The sequence below is a fragment of the Amaranthus tricolor genome, chromosome 1, assembly GCF_026212465.1.
Source record: "Amaranthus tricolor cultivar Red isolate AtriRed21 chromosome 1, ASM2621246v1, whole genome shotgun sequence".
Classification (NCBI taxonomy): Eukaryota; Viridiplantae; Streptophyta; class Magnoliopsida; order Caryophyllales; family Amaranthaceae; genus Amaranthus; species Amaranthus tricolor.
Genome location: NC_080047.1, coordinates 44,660,718 through 44,676,857, shown reverse-complemented (window position 1 = coordinate 44,676,857; position 16,140 = coordinate 44,660,718). Strand labels below are relative to the sequence as shown.

Below are 16,140 nucleotides of genomic sequence, written 5' to 3'. Positions count from 1 at the left end.
CAATTGGGCTAGATTCATTTGTTGCTGACGCTTGCTTTTTCAACAGCCGAAAAGCTTATCTAATTTCTCAACTTTTTTTACAAACGAATCAGCGGGTCCCAAACCCGGCAACTAGCCCGTGGTTTCGCTTTTGCCACATTTTTCGTTTACTTTAACACTTTAAAAAGCTATTTTCACATAATTGAGAGGAGCATTTAATTAGTCTATTCAATTTTTTTAAAAAAATAATTAATTGGTCTATTTGAAAAGATATTTAGCGTTTCATATAATTCATATAGCAACTAGATCATGTATTTTATTGAAGTATTCCGTTGTAAAATGTTTCTCATCAAATTCTTTTTTTTTGATTTTGCAAGTTACTGATATATTATTTTAATTCTTAATATCATGTATAAATAAAAATGATATAAAATTAATATTATTAAATTGACATTGTAACTATTGTATAAAACACACTATTATTACTAGGACTAGGAGTATGAAATTTGAGATTTGATTTCTATTTTATATGGGTGTGTTAGAGTTATTGGTGACTTGAGTGCACCATTTAAGATTATGCATTAGTATGAGTGCATAGAAGTGGAAGCTTTTGGGTGTTTAAGTTAGTCACTTAATGTGTAGTTAAGTTAATGGATTAATTTGTGTAGTAATGATGATGTTTAAGTTGGTGATCAATGCATGGTGTAGATGGTGTGTTAATGGAGTGACTTAAACATAAGAATTATGGCATGATGAATGATAGTTAATGAGAAGACTAAAGGGTGAAGATTGTTGTACGAGGCATCCAAGTAATGAAGCATTGCCTTGATTGAGCATTGGATTTGGTTTTGATTCTTAATGTTCCTTGAAGTTGTTTATGGTGCATTAATCCTTAGCCTTAATTATGTAATACTCATTAATGTACAAACCTCTATAAATAGAGGTATCATATGCCATTGTAACATATCCACAAAATTACCCTAACCCTAAACACAAAGTCATATCTCTCCTCTATTGTAACTCTTCATTTGAAAGTTTTTTGAACTCCTTTGTGATAATATAAGTGAGATACTACGCGCTGGAAGACGTAGCCTTAATTGGGTGAGCCTTGTTAAATCTTTGTGTCGTTTTATTGCATAATTATCTCCTGTAAACATCGATATCATTAATAGTTAATTTGTTTGTCACAATACTTCATACATTCGATCTTGATGATATTAAAGATTGAAACACGTTGTTTCATCTCTAATATAGCATCGTTTTCAAAATTTTATATATATATAAATATATATATATATATATATATATATATATATATATAATATATATATATATATATATATATATATATATATATATATATATATATATAATAAAATTTGTCCTTAAATTAGATAACATTTAGTCTAGATAATATATTATAAGAGAGTAAAATTTTATTTGTATTTGTAAGAAAAAGTTTAATAACATATTAACATTAAATTCCACTAGAGAGCTTTTATTAACCTTGTTAATACAGAAGAGCCTATTTTGAAATAAATAATAGTTATAAGTATATATTTTTATAATATTTAATACACTTTTCTATTTTATTTATTTCAGAATACTTACAGCATTATTATATGTGTCATAAAATAACTTATAAATCGTCATATTTACTCTTATTGTATTCATACTTCATAGTTCAATGTTCATACCTTATTAATTTATACTTTTGTTACTATTTAAGGACAATAATGCTATATTGTTATTAACTAATTATTTTCTTAATACTTGCGTCAAATTCAAACAGTGTATAGTCTCTGATTCATTGAAATAGCATTATTTAACTCTAAAAACTCTCACTTAATTAAGTCAAATAATGCAATTTAATAAAAAGGAGAAAATAAGTATCATGAAACGGAAATATATTTAGAAACTCATAATCCGTTGAATCGATCAATTTACAATCGAAAATAAGTGGACTCAAAAACTAATCTAAAATTTCCAGGCGTTACAAACCCAGGAAAATGTGGCACTCAGAATTCAGAAACCTCAGCAGACTACATTGACAAGTGACAACTGTTTTCATAAATTCCACCAGCATGAAATAACAACCCACCGAACTCTATTTAAAACCAGCAGCAGAATACTGCTATAATATTGTTATTTGTCCCTGCCCAATAAATACAGTAGATTACCCATAAATTTATTTCATTCAATTTCTTATAAATTCAATCCTGTAATCTTTAAACATATAAACCCACAAAAAAATCATAATACCCTTCACTCAAAAAATCTCATTTTTTTTTTTTTGGATTATATGGCGTCTCTGGTTTTGCTTGTATCAGAATTTCTTCATCCCCAGAATACCCAGATTCTGTATACTTACCATTCTTCATCAGTTTCAAATTTGCAGAAAAAGAACAGTAAAAGTAGAAGTAATTATAATAATAATAATAATGGTGAAGATTTGAAGCAAGTAAAGGATCAAGCTGATTTGAATATGGATGATGATGATTTGCCTCATTTAAGCATTGATTCTCAGCTTGTTTGGCCTTGAATTTTGTGTTAAATTTTGATTATTTTTTTATATATTTTGATAGTTTGTTGATTTTGGAGGAATTTTATTAATTGAGCTTTGTTAATGATGAAGTATTTGACATATAATTAATTAAACCAAGTTTTAATCTTTTAATGCTGTGTGATTCACTTAATTGCTTCATGAAGAATAAGTCATTTTGATCTAAAATTGATAAGATACACTCGAAATTACAACATTAATTTAAGAACTTTAATTCTTAAAGATTGAGGTTGGCTGAATTAATTTTTGATTCATGATAGAATGCGATTAAGTTTTACTGGGTTAGTTTTCACTAATGTGCCGCAAATCCTTGTTCTTTAGTTTTACTGAGTTCGTTTTCACTAATTTGCCGCAGATCCTTGTTCTTTATCTGAGTTTAAGACCGATAATAAGCAATAAGCACTCACGGGCAGAGTTATACCCTCGAAAATAGTTGGGAACAAAATGTACCAAAGGATTCTAATTATAATGCTAATTTCCGAGCCATTATTAACACCTTAATTCTTTACCGCCTTCTTGATCTACATATAGCTAGGCAAAAGTCGAAAATTTGAAATAAATAAGCAAAAAAATATAAAAAATTAGGATAATGGTAAAGTTTTAAAATTATTTCTCAAGATAACCAGTTTTTTTTAAAGCTGTGGTTTGAACCTGTTCGCTGTTACTAACAGCGAACAAAGAGTTGAGGTCAAAAAAGCCAATGAATAAGGACTTTGACTATTTTTGACCATCAGTCCTTATTCGCTGTTAATACCACCGCGCAGACTTGAGCTAACTTCAGCAGCTCTCCCTTTCTTCTTCATTTTCCTCCAATTCAATTAAACCCTAAGCATTAGTCGAAAATACTCTTTCTCTTTTCTCCATTAAAACACCTTCAAACCTTCAATTAATCCCTCCCTCTCCCAATCCAACACCAGTAAAATGGTCTAGCATATACTTGAAGTTGTCTAAGATATAAATTTTTTTGTTTTTTTTGTTATTCTATGCGAAAATTAGGGTTTTATGTAATCTTCAATATTTGTTTCAAATGCAGGGCATTACTTGTAAAATCACTACTCATTTAGTTCAATTTAAGCTGATTAAGGTAATGTATTAGTTATTTTTTAGTTATTTGTTCATTTTTTTAATTATGGTTGAATAACTTTAGTTCTTTGATATGGATAATGTATTGAATGTACTTGGTGGATTTTTTACTTAGTTATTTCATCACAACTTATTTGAATTAATAATAATGTACTTAGTTGCTTGTTGATTATATTGATTTAGTTTATGTAAATGTAGGGAGCTAATTATGTATGTTGATTTTGTTTTGTATATTGATTATATGTAATTAATTAATTTAGTTTAAATAGTTATATAAATGTATTTAATTAATTATGTATATTCGTGAATGTACTTGGTGATGAAGTTGATTTTGTATGTATTCATGTAGAAATGACATCATTTCGTGTGACTATTGCATGTTTTTGGAATGGTTTCATTCGTACAAGTGGTAACAAGGTTATGTATGTTGGGGGTAGTAAACGTAAATTGTTTGCATGCAACTTGAACATGGATTTCAATGAGTTTAAGCTTCTTGTATGTTCTAAGATTGGAATTGACACCACACGAAGTACTGTTAATTTAAATTTTAAATACTACATGAGTGGTGAATGGTTAGCTTTTCTAGTTGAGGATGATGATTTTGTAGATGCTATGTGGGAGTATTCAAAGGCTACATTTATTCCCTCTTTGGAGTTACATGTAGAAGTGGTACCCTTAGGCAATCAAGCTGTGAATGTTACTTCCAGTCCTTCTTCTACGCCTATGCCTATTTTAACTCAAGAAACTCAAAATTCCTTTGTTCCTTCTCCATCTTCTACTCCTACTGAATCCTCTCAAACTCAAGTCCCAAATGATGCGACTGTTAATTTACGAGAAAGTACTGAGTTGGTACCTTGAGATGATGGTAAAGAGAGTAATGAGTTTGTTGATGATCCTTTTGAGGATGATGTAGATGTGGATGTGGATGTGGATGTGGATGTGGATGTGGATGGGGATGCCCTAGCTAATGACATGACCCTAGGCAACATTCCTACAATCGTTACTCCTACACCTTATACCCTATGTCCACTTCTGGATGAATATGTAGAGGACAACTCTTGGAGGACTTGGGTTTGTAATACCACCTACACCCAAGATGGGGAGCTTGAAAAGGGTATGATATTTGATAGTAAGGAAGCTTTATTGGAAGCTGTTAGAGTCTTCGTAGGAATGTAGAGTATAGAACAGAGACTTCTAACCAAACTTCTTTATCATTGAAGTGTGAAAGAGGATGTTCTTGGAAACTAAGGACTAGGCTAAATCCTTATTCAACCTCCTGGTTTATTTCTAAGTACAATGGAAAGCATGAGAATTGTGTGTTGGGTAGTGACACTGTGTCAGCTAGACATATTCACTTGACGTCCTCTCTGATTAATAATGTGATTAGGAATTGTGTTTTCAAAGACTCTTCGATTAAGGTGTCCGTTATTCGACAGATGGTGAAAATTCGATTTGGGATAGAGGTCACATACATGCTAGCATGGTGTGCTAAGCAACAAGCCCTATTGTCCATTTATGGTACATGGGAGGATTCATATTCTCTTCTTCCACGCTTTTTGAAAGCGTTGCAACAATCTAACCCAGGCACAATAGTTGAGTGGTTCTTTAAGGAAGACAATGACGCGGGTGTGTATGTACATCCTAATATTAGAACCTTCCAACGTGTCTTTTGGGCCTTTAGACCAAGTATAGAGGGCTTTAAGTTTGTAAACCTCTGATCGCCATTGATGATATACACTTTTATGGTAGGTACCGTCATACCTTATAGACTGCGATTGCACAGGATGGTGATAAGGATATCATTCCACTTGCATTTGCCTTGGTTGAGAAGGAATGCATAGATGCGTGGTCTTGGTTCATGGCGTGTATTCGTAAGCATGTAACACAGAAGATGGGATTGTGTATTATCTCTGATAGACATGCGAGCATTTTAGCGACCATGGAGGAGACGGAATGGCAACCACCATACGCATATCATAGGTTATGCTTACGTCATTTGCTTAGTAACTTTAACCGTGCCATGGGTAATGTTCAATTTAAGAAGTTGTTTGGTAGCACTGCTGAGCAAAGAAAGCACACTAAGGTTGTTGAGGGCTTGAGGGCAATTGGAGTTTCGAAACGAGAGGCTCTTTTTTTGATTGATCAAGTAGGTGATATGTCTAAGTGGTCATTGTGTCATGATGGGGGTCATAGGTATGGTGTGACTAACACCAACTTAGCTGAAGTCTTCAACTTTGTGATGATGGGTGTAAGGTTCTTGCCCCCATCATGATACAATGACCACTTGGACTGGAGCTGCTAGCTCATGGTGCGCCGATCGATGTTGTTGGCGCATCTACCAGTGCTGATTACATGGCGTGGTTCCTCTCCATCACTCGGTGATGGATGACACCACAGGATTTCGTAGCTGCGTCCCAGTATGCTCCTGCCGCGCCAGTGATGACCCAATTCGTAAGTATCCTTTCATGTTTAATTGATTACAAATACAACTTTCATAATATCATATTAACTTAAAATATTTGATTGCAGGCACAAGGTGTGGCAGCGGTGATCCAATCGAGCCATGAGCATACGAGAGATTGCGCAGAGCATGCTCCTTGGTACGCAGTTCCAGCACTTCATACTGGAATTGGCTGAAGAGACTTCACCTGCTGCCGGCGAGGTCCAAGTCTTATCTCCTCCTCAGGACGTTCATTTGGAGGAGGTGGACTTGTCCTACCCCGAACATGGTTTGGGGTCCTCGCAGGCTGGACCATCGCAGTACCAATCACCTCCATTCCCCGAGTGACACACGAACGCCTCATACTATCGCAGGAGGCGTAAAAGGCCATCACAGTTGGAGAGAGTGCAGGAGGAGGATGAGGGTTAGTAAATATTTTGTAATACATTGAAAATTTGTGTATATTAAATATTTGTAGGATTTCGATCTTTTGACATTTGTACATAGTTTGTAATGTATGTATATATGTTTATCGTTTTTATCATATTTTGAATATGAATCGAAGTTGATAATCCTTATTAGTACATAGTTTAATCCATACTCGGACTTTTGGCGAACAATCATCCATGCTCGGACTTGTTATGACTTAGTTGATGACTTCATTGCAAATAGTCTGTGCCGATAATTCAACATAATTTCATTAATAATGATTAGAAATACATCGTTCATTCATGAAATATAAACCTTACAACTTAAGAACGCTTATTAAACTTTTTCAATATCCTCTCGGTTTCTTCACTCTTACGCGCCTTATCAATTGTTCCCTTCTCAAGTTATGTATCTTGGTTCTAAGCTCCTCATTCTCTTTGTCGAGCTTAATAATGATGTCTTTTTGTCATTTGGTGCCCTTCGGATCAACCCACCTAAAGTAGGTACATTCCAAACCTTCATCTTCGAATAGTGGACAGACAACATATTCACGTCCAGGATAAAAATCGCTCCAATCGCGACCGTATTTAACTTCATGACCACAATGACAGTATTCTTCCATTGAATGATGCTTTGACATATATAACTAATTTAAATAAAAAAATTAATTTGAAATTAATAAATAATTTAATATAAATGCTATAAATGAACATATCAAAATAAACATAATTTACAAGAACATACCTCAACTTAACTTCAAAAGCAATAGGATAGATAGAATAAAATTAACAAGGGTGATGTAATTATAGATCTTCACTCAACGACTATATTTCAAGGCTACAACGGCTATATTTCAAAGTTACAACAGCTATTTTGAGCAAAAACAACCAACAAAAGTGAAAAAAAAAGTCAAGGATCTGTTCACTGTTAGTAACAGCGAACAAATTAAACCTGGTCAAACAAGGTCAAAGCTACCGGGTTTTAGCTTTGTTCGCTGTTAGTAACAACGAATAGACTCTTTACTTTTCTGCCTTTGTTCGCTGTTACTAAGTGTGAACATTCCAAACCTTAGCTCTGGATAGAACTACTTATCTTGAAAAATAATTTGAATTTTTTATAATTTTTTGCTTATTCATTTCAATTTTCGGCAAAAGCCAAAACTAAATTTGACAAGGAGTACAAACAAATAATAATGTTGCACTTATCTCTTAGTACATGAATATATGCACGCTAAATCACACATACACCATTAACACTCATAGCCAATCGCGTCACTCCGATCCTATTATTCTCGGACATACGATAAATTATGCTCCCTTCGTCCTATAATAGTTGGTCACTTCCTGTATCACTCACGACATATAACATAAATTATAAAGTATGCTAATATTTGTAATTCGGAGGGACTGAGGGAGTATCAGTTAACTTAGCTCGCAAATGTTTGCTCCGCAATTCAAAATAAACCAATGCGTACTCATCCATTAAAGCTCAAAACTCGTTTGCTTGTTCGGAGTCGAACAAAATATCGTAAGATTTAGCTTTGTTAAGGCTCTCTTTCAAGATGGAGATATGACCATCCTTAAAGAGTGTATCTTCTTCCAAAGCTTCTATCTTTTTCTTAAGTGACTCGACTTCGCGGTTCAGCAACATGTTTTTCTCACTGTATTCCTTCACTTCTTGCCACATTAAATCTCTTTCTTGTGTTACTTTAGATAAAACTCCTAGAGTTTTCGTGAGCTCTTCATCGTACAACCGTATGTCGCCTTGAAGCTCAATTATAGTTCCATCTTTTTTGATCATCTGTTCAAAGGACATAACATTGAGATTTCTGTCTCTTATCATACCGAAAGGATATGGAAAAACAGTACGGAAGCACAAATCGTAACACTAAATTAAGATTTCTCGTATGCATCAAGATGGAAAAATATGTCTTTCCATTTTCTTCTTTTACTGTGTTGTTTATCTCATGTTCTACTTTTGTGACATACAACTCGTGATTTATGATAAGCTATGTTACTTGGACTCGGGTACTGATGTTGGATACTGGTGCATGTCCAAGTGTCGGATACGTCTAAGTATTCAATTTTACGCCTAAAATGAAGTGTCTAAGTGTCATACCAATGTCCGAGAATCAAGTATTGGACACTGGTACGTGTAGCAAAATGAAGAGTCCGAGTAACATAGGTGTTAAGTATTATGATTATATCTTATGATTAATGTACTTGGACAGCATCATGATCCTATCTTAGCTTCTATTAGATCAAATTTGTTTCCTAAGTTTTCGAAGCACTAAATTAACGTTTCTTGTTTCTTGTATCGAATCGAATTTCATTTCATGTAATATTAGTTAAAACTACAATGTGTATTTGCATGTAAGTTAACAAAGATCAGGATAACATCTCTTCTACATCTCCTAATATTTATAAGACTGATGAAAACCTTTAAACTACATAAACCCAAATGATTCGTCGTAAATAACGTCAAATGTTTAAGGCAGAAGTGTATGAAGCTTACCTGAAGCTCGAGATTCTTCATCTTATGATTCACACAAGAAACAGTATCAGCTGCATTTTGGATCTCTTTCTTAAGAACATCATCACTCCTTAGGGCTCTCGCTAGTTCGGCTTGAATATGTTCGACTTCCTTCTCCTTAGAATAAAGTTTCTCCTTAAGAATGCTTGTCAGTAGTCTCTCCGCCTGAAGCTCAGATCCCATATCATCCTTCAAAGTGAAGACATATATATATTGAGAAATAATTTGTGAAATTCAATCGTTCACACATGATTGTCCTTCCAAATCGTTTATTTTCTTTTGTTTGTAGCTTTGACCATGTTTTTATTTCGTTAATAGTTCATTAACTCATATCCACTTCGTATTTATGTGAAGTTACTGATCTACCAAGGGTCAATCGTAAGTAACCCCTTTGTTATCACTTATCACTGAAAAGAATAAGGTTGTGTACATTCGACCCTCCAAAACTCCACATAATGAGAGCCATTTAATGGCATTGGGGCGATGGAATGTTGAATGTTGTTATATGTTCTCATAATTCATATAAAAATATGTAAAACTTGTCTAAATAAATCGGAAGGTAAGATGTAATTCAGTAAATTTTCTGATAAAATGATAGTCAAAACTTATTAACACCTACTCTCTTCGTCCTACTTTTTAAAATCTGATTTTCTACACTTTCATTCTCAATATGAGAGCAATGAGAGCAAGTGTTGCAAAGCAGACAGGACGTAAGGAATAAAACTCAATACACAAATTCTCAAATGAGACAGTCTCACGGTGAGACCATCTTTGTTGGGCTGACCCAATGTACTCCTGCTGTCTTAAAGTGATCACTTATAATTTTAAAGTAATTACTTTTTAGTCTTAGAATGACCACTTATAACATTAAAGTAATCAATCAGTGAAAATGAGCTAATTATATGGGCTTGTCTGATGATGAGACGGTATCACACAAGAATTATTAAGCTCAATAAGAAACTTTTGAAATATACAAATTGTGCTTACCTTCTGAACCTTTTTGTTGGTGCCTTCAGAATTAAGCTCTGCTTTCTCCTTTAAGATTGAACTAGTTTTCCCTATACTTATTGTCAGCTGCTCTAGACCCTTCTTAAATCCCTGAATCTTCATCCCATACTGAACAAGAGAATGTGTGTCTATAAAACTTTCAGGAGTTGTTTTTCTTTCAACAATCCCAAGCAAATTTTCACACATTTGAATACACTCGTTCAGAAGCGATACGCCTGCGTTCTGCAAGCACTTAACGCGAGCTTCGAGCTCCCTATCAAGTTTAAAACCCAAGGACCCACTTACTTCTCCGACACTCCTCAAACGCTCCAACAAATATATATTCTCACTTCGAAGAGAATTCGTTTCAACCGAATAACTCTCGAGTTGTTTCCTCAAATCTTGTTCAACTCCTGTCAACCGAAGTTGCTCTATTTGCAATTTGTTTGTTAAATTCTCGGAATTTAAGGAATGCCTTAATCCATCAATGGTTCGTTCTTGTTCTGTACAAGTTCCTCGAAGCTTCGCCACTACTTTGATCAACTCCATATATTCCGTTTCCTTTTCTTTACGCTTTCTTTCCATTGTCGATTGAATGTCTTCAGCGAGTTTCAGCTTATCTTGAATATCAGACAGCTTTTTTTGCAGAGCCTCATTTTCTAACTTAGTTATATCCATTTTGGCCGTTAAATCTTCAACAAGAACCTCGAGATTTGATAGTTTATTAGTGTATTCATCTTCCTTGTTGTAGAAACCTGAGATTTCTCTTTGAAGACACACATTTTGTTCTGCAAGATCCTTTACTCTATCTCGTAATCGATTATCTTCCGACTGAAACTCTCTAAGCTTGATTTCCCACTCATCGGATCTTCTATCTAGCTCGTTCTGCAATCGGGATTGTACCTCCTCCTTTTCTTTCTCTAGTTTCAATATTGTAGAGTTCATTTCTCGCTTCAACAATGACTCGATTTCTTTAGCAGCAACCCGTTCAGTAATTCGACTCGTTAATTGTTCATAGACTTCAACTACCAAGTTTCTTTTCTCTTCAATTAGGTTTCTAACAGCCTGGCATAAAGTTGATCGATCACCGATGTACTGCAAAAATCTTCCTTCAGCAAGCTGTACAGAGAGAAGCCTTGACCTCTCTTTTACTTCCTCCAATTTCCGCTTTAACGTTAAATCTGTCTGTTCCTCAGTCGAAATTTTACCATCCAAATGCTTGTCGAGGATATCTTCAAGAGGGGATTCTTCCGTTGAGATATTGGCTTTAGGAGTACTACTTTTCCCATCTAAATGCTTGTCGAGGATATCATCCCCGTCTTTTTTAGAGTCATAAAAGTGTTCTATCCTAAGAAGCCTGTCAATGACATTCTTTGCTAGCTTCCTTGGAGATTCAATTTCATTTTCAAATTTCAAAGAGTGATCTCTAGATGCATCATCGGAAGGGCATATGATATAATTACCCTCGTTTGCTCCTCTTGGATAACGATCACTGATTCCTAGCTTCATTTCTTTACGATGTTCACCATCGACATAGAGATCTAGCACTTTGCCTGAAACGGAGGTGGAACCGAAGGAACTTTGAGGTGAGCTTGAGTTGGATGGACAGGAGCAAAAATGGTCACGTAAGACTTCTGCATGAGGTAGTTGAATAGTAGCTAAATCACTGCAAGAGTAGATGAAATGAAAGAAATCAGGAGAAGTGAAAAATAAATGCGGTATTGATGCAGGTGGTGATTCAAAGATTAGTTGCAGATGACATTTACTAGTCAATTGAATTCGAAAGCCTCTTTATTCGCGCAAGAGTGAGATCGACGTACATCCAACCCCCAAACACCACCTAAGTGTGAGCCTAGGTTGAAGATTTTTCCTTACACCCTTGTCGATTCTCACAACATAGGAAGATCAATTCCCCCTCCCCTGTTACCTGTAGGCGATTATCCTTACTCCGGAATCAAAAAAAGGATTATAATTTTATATGATGATGAAAAGAAAAAAGAACTTATGGAAAGGAGATTCTAAATTATTGCATTTAATGATAACATTTCATTACCCCAATGTCAGCTACTCAGCTAGGTCATATGTACGTAACTTTATCTTTCTAAAAACTAAAAACAAAGAGGTTGTTTCAGATTGACCCTTATCATCAAACATCGTATCAATCCAACTTCACATCCATAAATATACACATGATGGAAGAGAAATTTTCAATAATCCATTATAATCCGAACCAAAGAATTCGAATGTACAGAAAGTGACATCGGAATCTAGGAATATGATTCAGTAAACTCAGCTAAAGAAAGAACTTACAAATTACGACAATCACATCGGCTATGGCTTGACGGCCCATTTTTACTACCCCTCAGTCTAGTTCGGTCTTTTTCATCAACCCTACCACCATTGTCTGCTGCTGATGAAACTTGAAAACTTTGGCTCCTCCTATAAACTAAACTCCTTGTCCTCAATATGGTCTTTTTCTCTGTAACTTTCTTTTCACAAGCAGGAATAAGCTGCTCATTACTGTGAAACGTTTTCTCCGACTTTCCCAAGCCTACTGTCTTCCATCGCGTTTGTGGAGACTGTTTCCTCTCTTTTTTCGTTGGAGACTTCTCGTGTTGTTGACCTCCATTTGACGAAGAATAAGGAAAGAAAAGTTTTTTCATCTTCAATCTCGAAGTAGAAGCATCAGGATGTATGCAATATATTAATAGCACACAGCTCACAACTTTTTTTTCGGCTCCACTAACAAGCTCTGTGAGGCGAAAACGCCCTGTATAGATTGACAAAGATGTGCATGAAGAGTCCAACGACACATTTTCCATTAAACAGAAAGAGATGCTTCACCTATTCATAAGCAAGAATAGCTAATTCTTTACTGCAGAAACTAAGCTAAGGACACCAAGATGACCTTAAGCATACCAAACATTATAAAGAATATGATTTTTCGGATGAGTACATGGTAACAACAATCTAGGAGTGAGTGATGCAGAAGCCTTGTATTGTTAATTCACTATTCCAATCAGTTATTTTCAGTCACCTAATCAGCAGAATAACAGCCAAATAGCCATGATTAGTTTGTTAGTGATTAGGAAAAAAATATCAACTTGTGAATGAGTTTGACATTGCAAAAAGAAGATTCTCTTGTATTTAACCATGTCAACAAATTTAGAATAAGTGAAAACCCCCCGAGGGACCCACAACGTATTATTATTTAAATTAGAGGTGTTTATTCAGGTCACCAGGTTGATTTCGGGTTAGGTGTTTCGGGTTTGATTGAAATTGGGTTTTGTGTCCATATTGTTTTTACATTATTGTAAATCATTTCTGAAGTCTAGCCAAATCAGGGTTAGTTACAAAGTTGGGTAAAATTCGGATCATTGGGCCTGATTTGAACACCTGCAATTCTAATGACATCATGTGGTTCTCACTCGAGCTCTCACCTTCAATTCTAATAACAAAATGGTTATTTCTAATGACCGTTAATATGTAACAAACATCATCTATATTTTCACATAAACTGTTCCAACTTCCAACCCAAAAAATAATTTTGTAATCTACTCACCAACCATTAGGCACATGGAAAGTAGAGATAAAACTCATGTCCTTATTTAGATATAAGAATAAGCAATTTAGCTGTACTCCAAACTCCAAATACAAGAAAAAAAGTCTGATATTCGTACAATAATTCATCTTTTTATTTGGGTTGACATTATTCGTACAATAAATCTATCCTTTTATAAATTGCATACATCCAGATTTTCAAGCATCCATATTCATATAACTACCAAGTAGAGAACAAGAAAACAAACCTCTCTACCAAAACTAATACATCTGTTAGCAAAATGTGTGAATAGAAATAAAATTATTCAACATCCTTTATAACAACAACAATGTCTATAAGATGTTTAATGGAAAATTTTTGTGACCCTTATAATAGATTGCAATGTGCACTCATATACCTTGCACATGCTTAGAAGCGCCCCTAGCCAAAACGACAATAAGATGTTTGGCAAATGGTTGTTGGTTTTTGTTAGGGGGCTTGTTTGACTTTCTAAAAGAGTTGCCGGTTTTTGTTGGCTTTTAAACAAACCAACTAAACCGTTGTTCAAGAAGAACTTTTGTAAAATTAGGTATTGAAGATTGGTTGTTCATGAGAGAAAAAGTAGGTCAATAAGCCACATGATACAAAGTAGCCCGCCATAAACCAAAACAATAACATAAACAAAAATAAATTGTATTTGATACTTTAATAAATCACTTCATGTAGCAGAGTCTATAATTATTTAGTCAATGAAGAACAAATGGTAAAAAGGGAAACACTTTCGAGTAAGCTGATAGTTGAGGTACCAAGATATGTTATATACTCTAACACACCTCCTCACTTGGGCTAGAAGTGCGGATGCAGCACTTGCCCTCCTGATACATGGCACTAAATATGTTCGGATAACATGTTAAAGGAGCCAATTCAACCAAAAGCTTAAACTAATGGTTGAGGGCCAGGATATCTTATATACTCCAACAAAACACCACAAAGAATCAAACTTTTACTCACCTACAAATACAATCCTTCGGCAGATGTATAACAACTTCCAACAAATTAATTTCCTTTTTAATCAACCCTTCACCAAAATCCAGAGATTTTCAACCATGAAGCTGGAAAATTCAACATAAAAACACTTTAAATTAAGTCTAATGGCATATAAACTATAGTTTTCTGAAAATATATGAAATACCCACGATCAAAAACCAATCAATTATGAAAGTGACAAATTCCCATTAGAGAAATGTAATTAGAACCCATAATTGAAAAACAACTCTAATGGTATATAAACTATAATTTTCAAAAAATATGAAATACCCACAATCAAAACACCTAAAATCTTTGAAGGTAACATATATCAAAATTAGAAATCCATATTAGCAATGCTTAATTAGAACCCATTAATGAAAAACATTTCTAATGGCATATAAACTAGACAAATTGTTGCATGAGGAGATGTGCTTCTTGTTTTACCAGCAACCAAAACCCCAAAGATCTTTGAATGTGACAAATACCCAAATGAGAAATGCTTGAGAAGAATCCATAAACGAAAGGGAAATTAAAATTGAATTTAAATGCAAGAAAACCCAGTTGTTCAATGACTTGCAGAAGTTAAAGAATGTAGTAGTTGAAATTACCAGAAATGTGGCACCTGAATAAGAACAAAATTTGATGATGATTGATGACACTGACAGTAGAGACTCAAGAGTCAAGACTCCACTCTTAGAATTGAAGAAGTTTAGTTATGGGAGAAATCATATAAAACGGCTAAATAAATTTCTAAATAGTGGAATTAGTAAAAAGTAGTCAAGATTAAAGAGAAAATAATACAAGTACTTTTAATTCTGTAAAAATTGTTTAGAATAATCTTATTTATTGTTCATTTACTATAAATAATTCCCACTATTGATTAATTCTAAATAATCTCATATTGGTATATTATTTGCTGACAGCACCCCTTTTCATATTTTAAACGGCTACTGTAGGTACCAACTAGCCTTTACACTCACTTTTTCTCCCTCTTATACTTCTTTGGTTTTACCCAATTCCTCTTTAGTGGTAGATATCTATATAGTCTTTTAAAATATAAAAAGGAGTGTTATCAGCAAATAATATACAAAGGTTGGATTATTTAGAAATAATCAATAATAAAGATTATTCACAGCACATGTACAATAGGTAGAATTATTCTAAATTTCCTTAATTCTTTTGTATACTTCTTCCATTATATTCATTTGACACCCTTTGTTATTTTGATTCGTTCTATTTAATTTGCATTAATTTTATATTTAGATAGTAGTCTATATTTTAACTTTGTTTTAATTTTATCTATATAATTTTTTTTATTAAATATTTATTTTTTTTAAAAAAAAACACTTTATTTTTCTTTAATGATAATTTAAAGAGATGATATAATATTTGCAAGGATATTAGTATAGTACATCATGGTGAAATTCACTCTTTAAATTTGCAATATTTGATTAAAAAACATTCATGTAAATGAATTAAATCTAAAAAAAGGGTGTATTTTATTAAGTGACATTTGGTCTTAGAGTATTGCTATTGTGAATGTTGTGTGATGTCTCA

General features: G+C 33.8%; 1 protein-coding gene and 1 long non-coding RNA gene across 6 annotated transcripts; one reads left to right on the top strand and one right to left on the bottom strand.

The window, feature by feature from the left end:
- The first annotated feature begins 2,009 nt into the window (after positions 1–2,009).
- LOC130814689 (uncharacterized) lies at positions 2,010–7,106 on the top strand. The gene is made up of 3 exons (XR_009042471.1): positions 2,010–3,626; positions 3,975–6,076; positions 6,155–7,106. It is a non-coding gene; the product is annotated as an uncharacterized LOC130814689 (long non-coding RNA).
- A 136-nt stretch (positions 7,107–7,242) lies between these two features.
- On the bottom strand, positions 7,243–15,322 carry LOC130814659 (uncharacterized). Of its 5 annotated transcripts, none has more exons than XM_057680804.1 (6): positions 15,192–15,322; positions 14,566–14,666; positions 12,324–13,050; positions 10,014–11,679; positions 9,009–9,215; positions 7,243–8,294 (listed from the first exon to the last, which is right to left on the bottom strand). In XM_057680804.1, exons 3-6 carry the CDS (start codon positions 12,833–12,835, stop codon positions 7,983–7,985), a joined length of 2,697 nt encoding a protein of 898 aa, XP_057536787.1. In that variant the 5' UTR covers positions 12,836–13,050; positions 14,566–14,666; positions 15,192–15,322; the 3' UTR covers positions 7,243–7,982. The 5 variants fall into 5 exon arrangements, with proteins under 5 accessions (XP_057536787.1, XP_057536804.1, XP_057536781.1 ...); XM_057680821.1 differs by having other exon boundaries at positions 12,324–12,783; XM_057680798.1 differs by lacking the exon at positions 15,192–15,322 and adding an exon at positions 15,028–15,171.
- Between the last annotated feature and the right edge of the window lie 818 nt (positions 15,323–16,140).

Excerpts from the sequence above, each read along its gene's own strand:
- LOC130814659 (XM_057680804.1), bottom strand. The coding sequence starts at position 12,835 with ATGGAAAATGTGTCGTTGGACTCTTCATGCACATCTTTGTCAATCTAT. Across the intron at positions 11,680-12,323 it reads CGATGTGATTGTCGTAATTT|TGATTTAGCTACTATTCAAC; the intron begins GTAAGTTCTTTC and ends CTACTCTTGCAG. Across the intron at positions 9,216-10,013 it reads CCAACAAAAAGGTTCAGAAG|GATGATATGGGATCTGAGCT; the intron begins GTAAGCACAATT and ends TTCACTTTGAAG.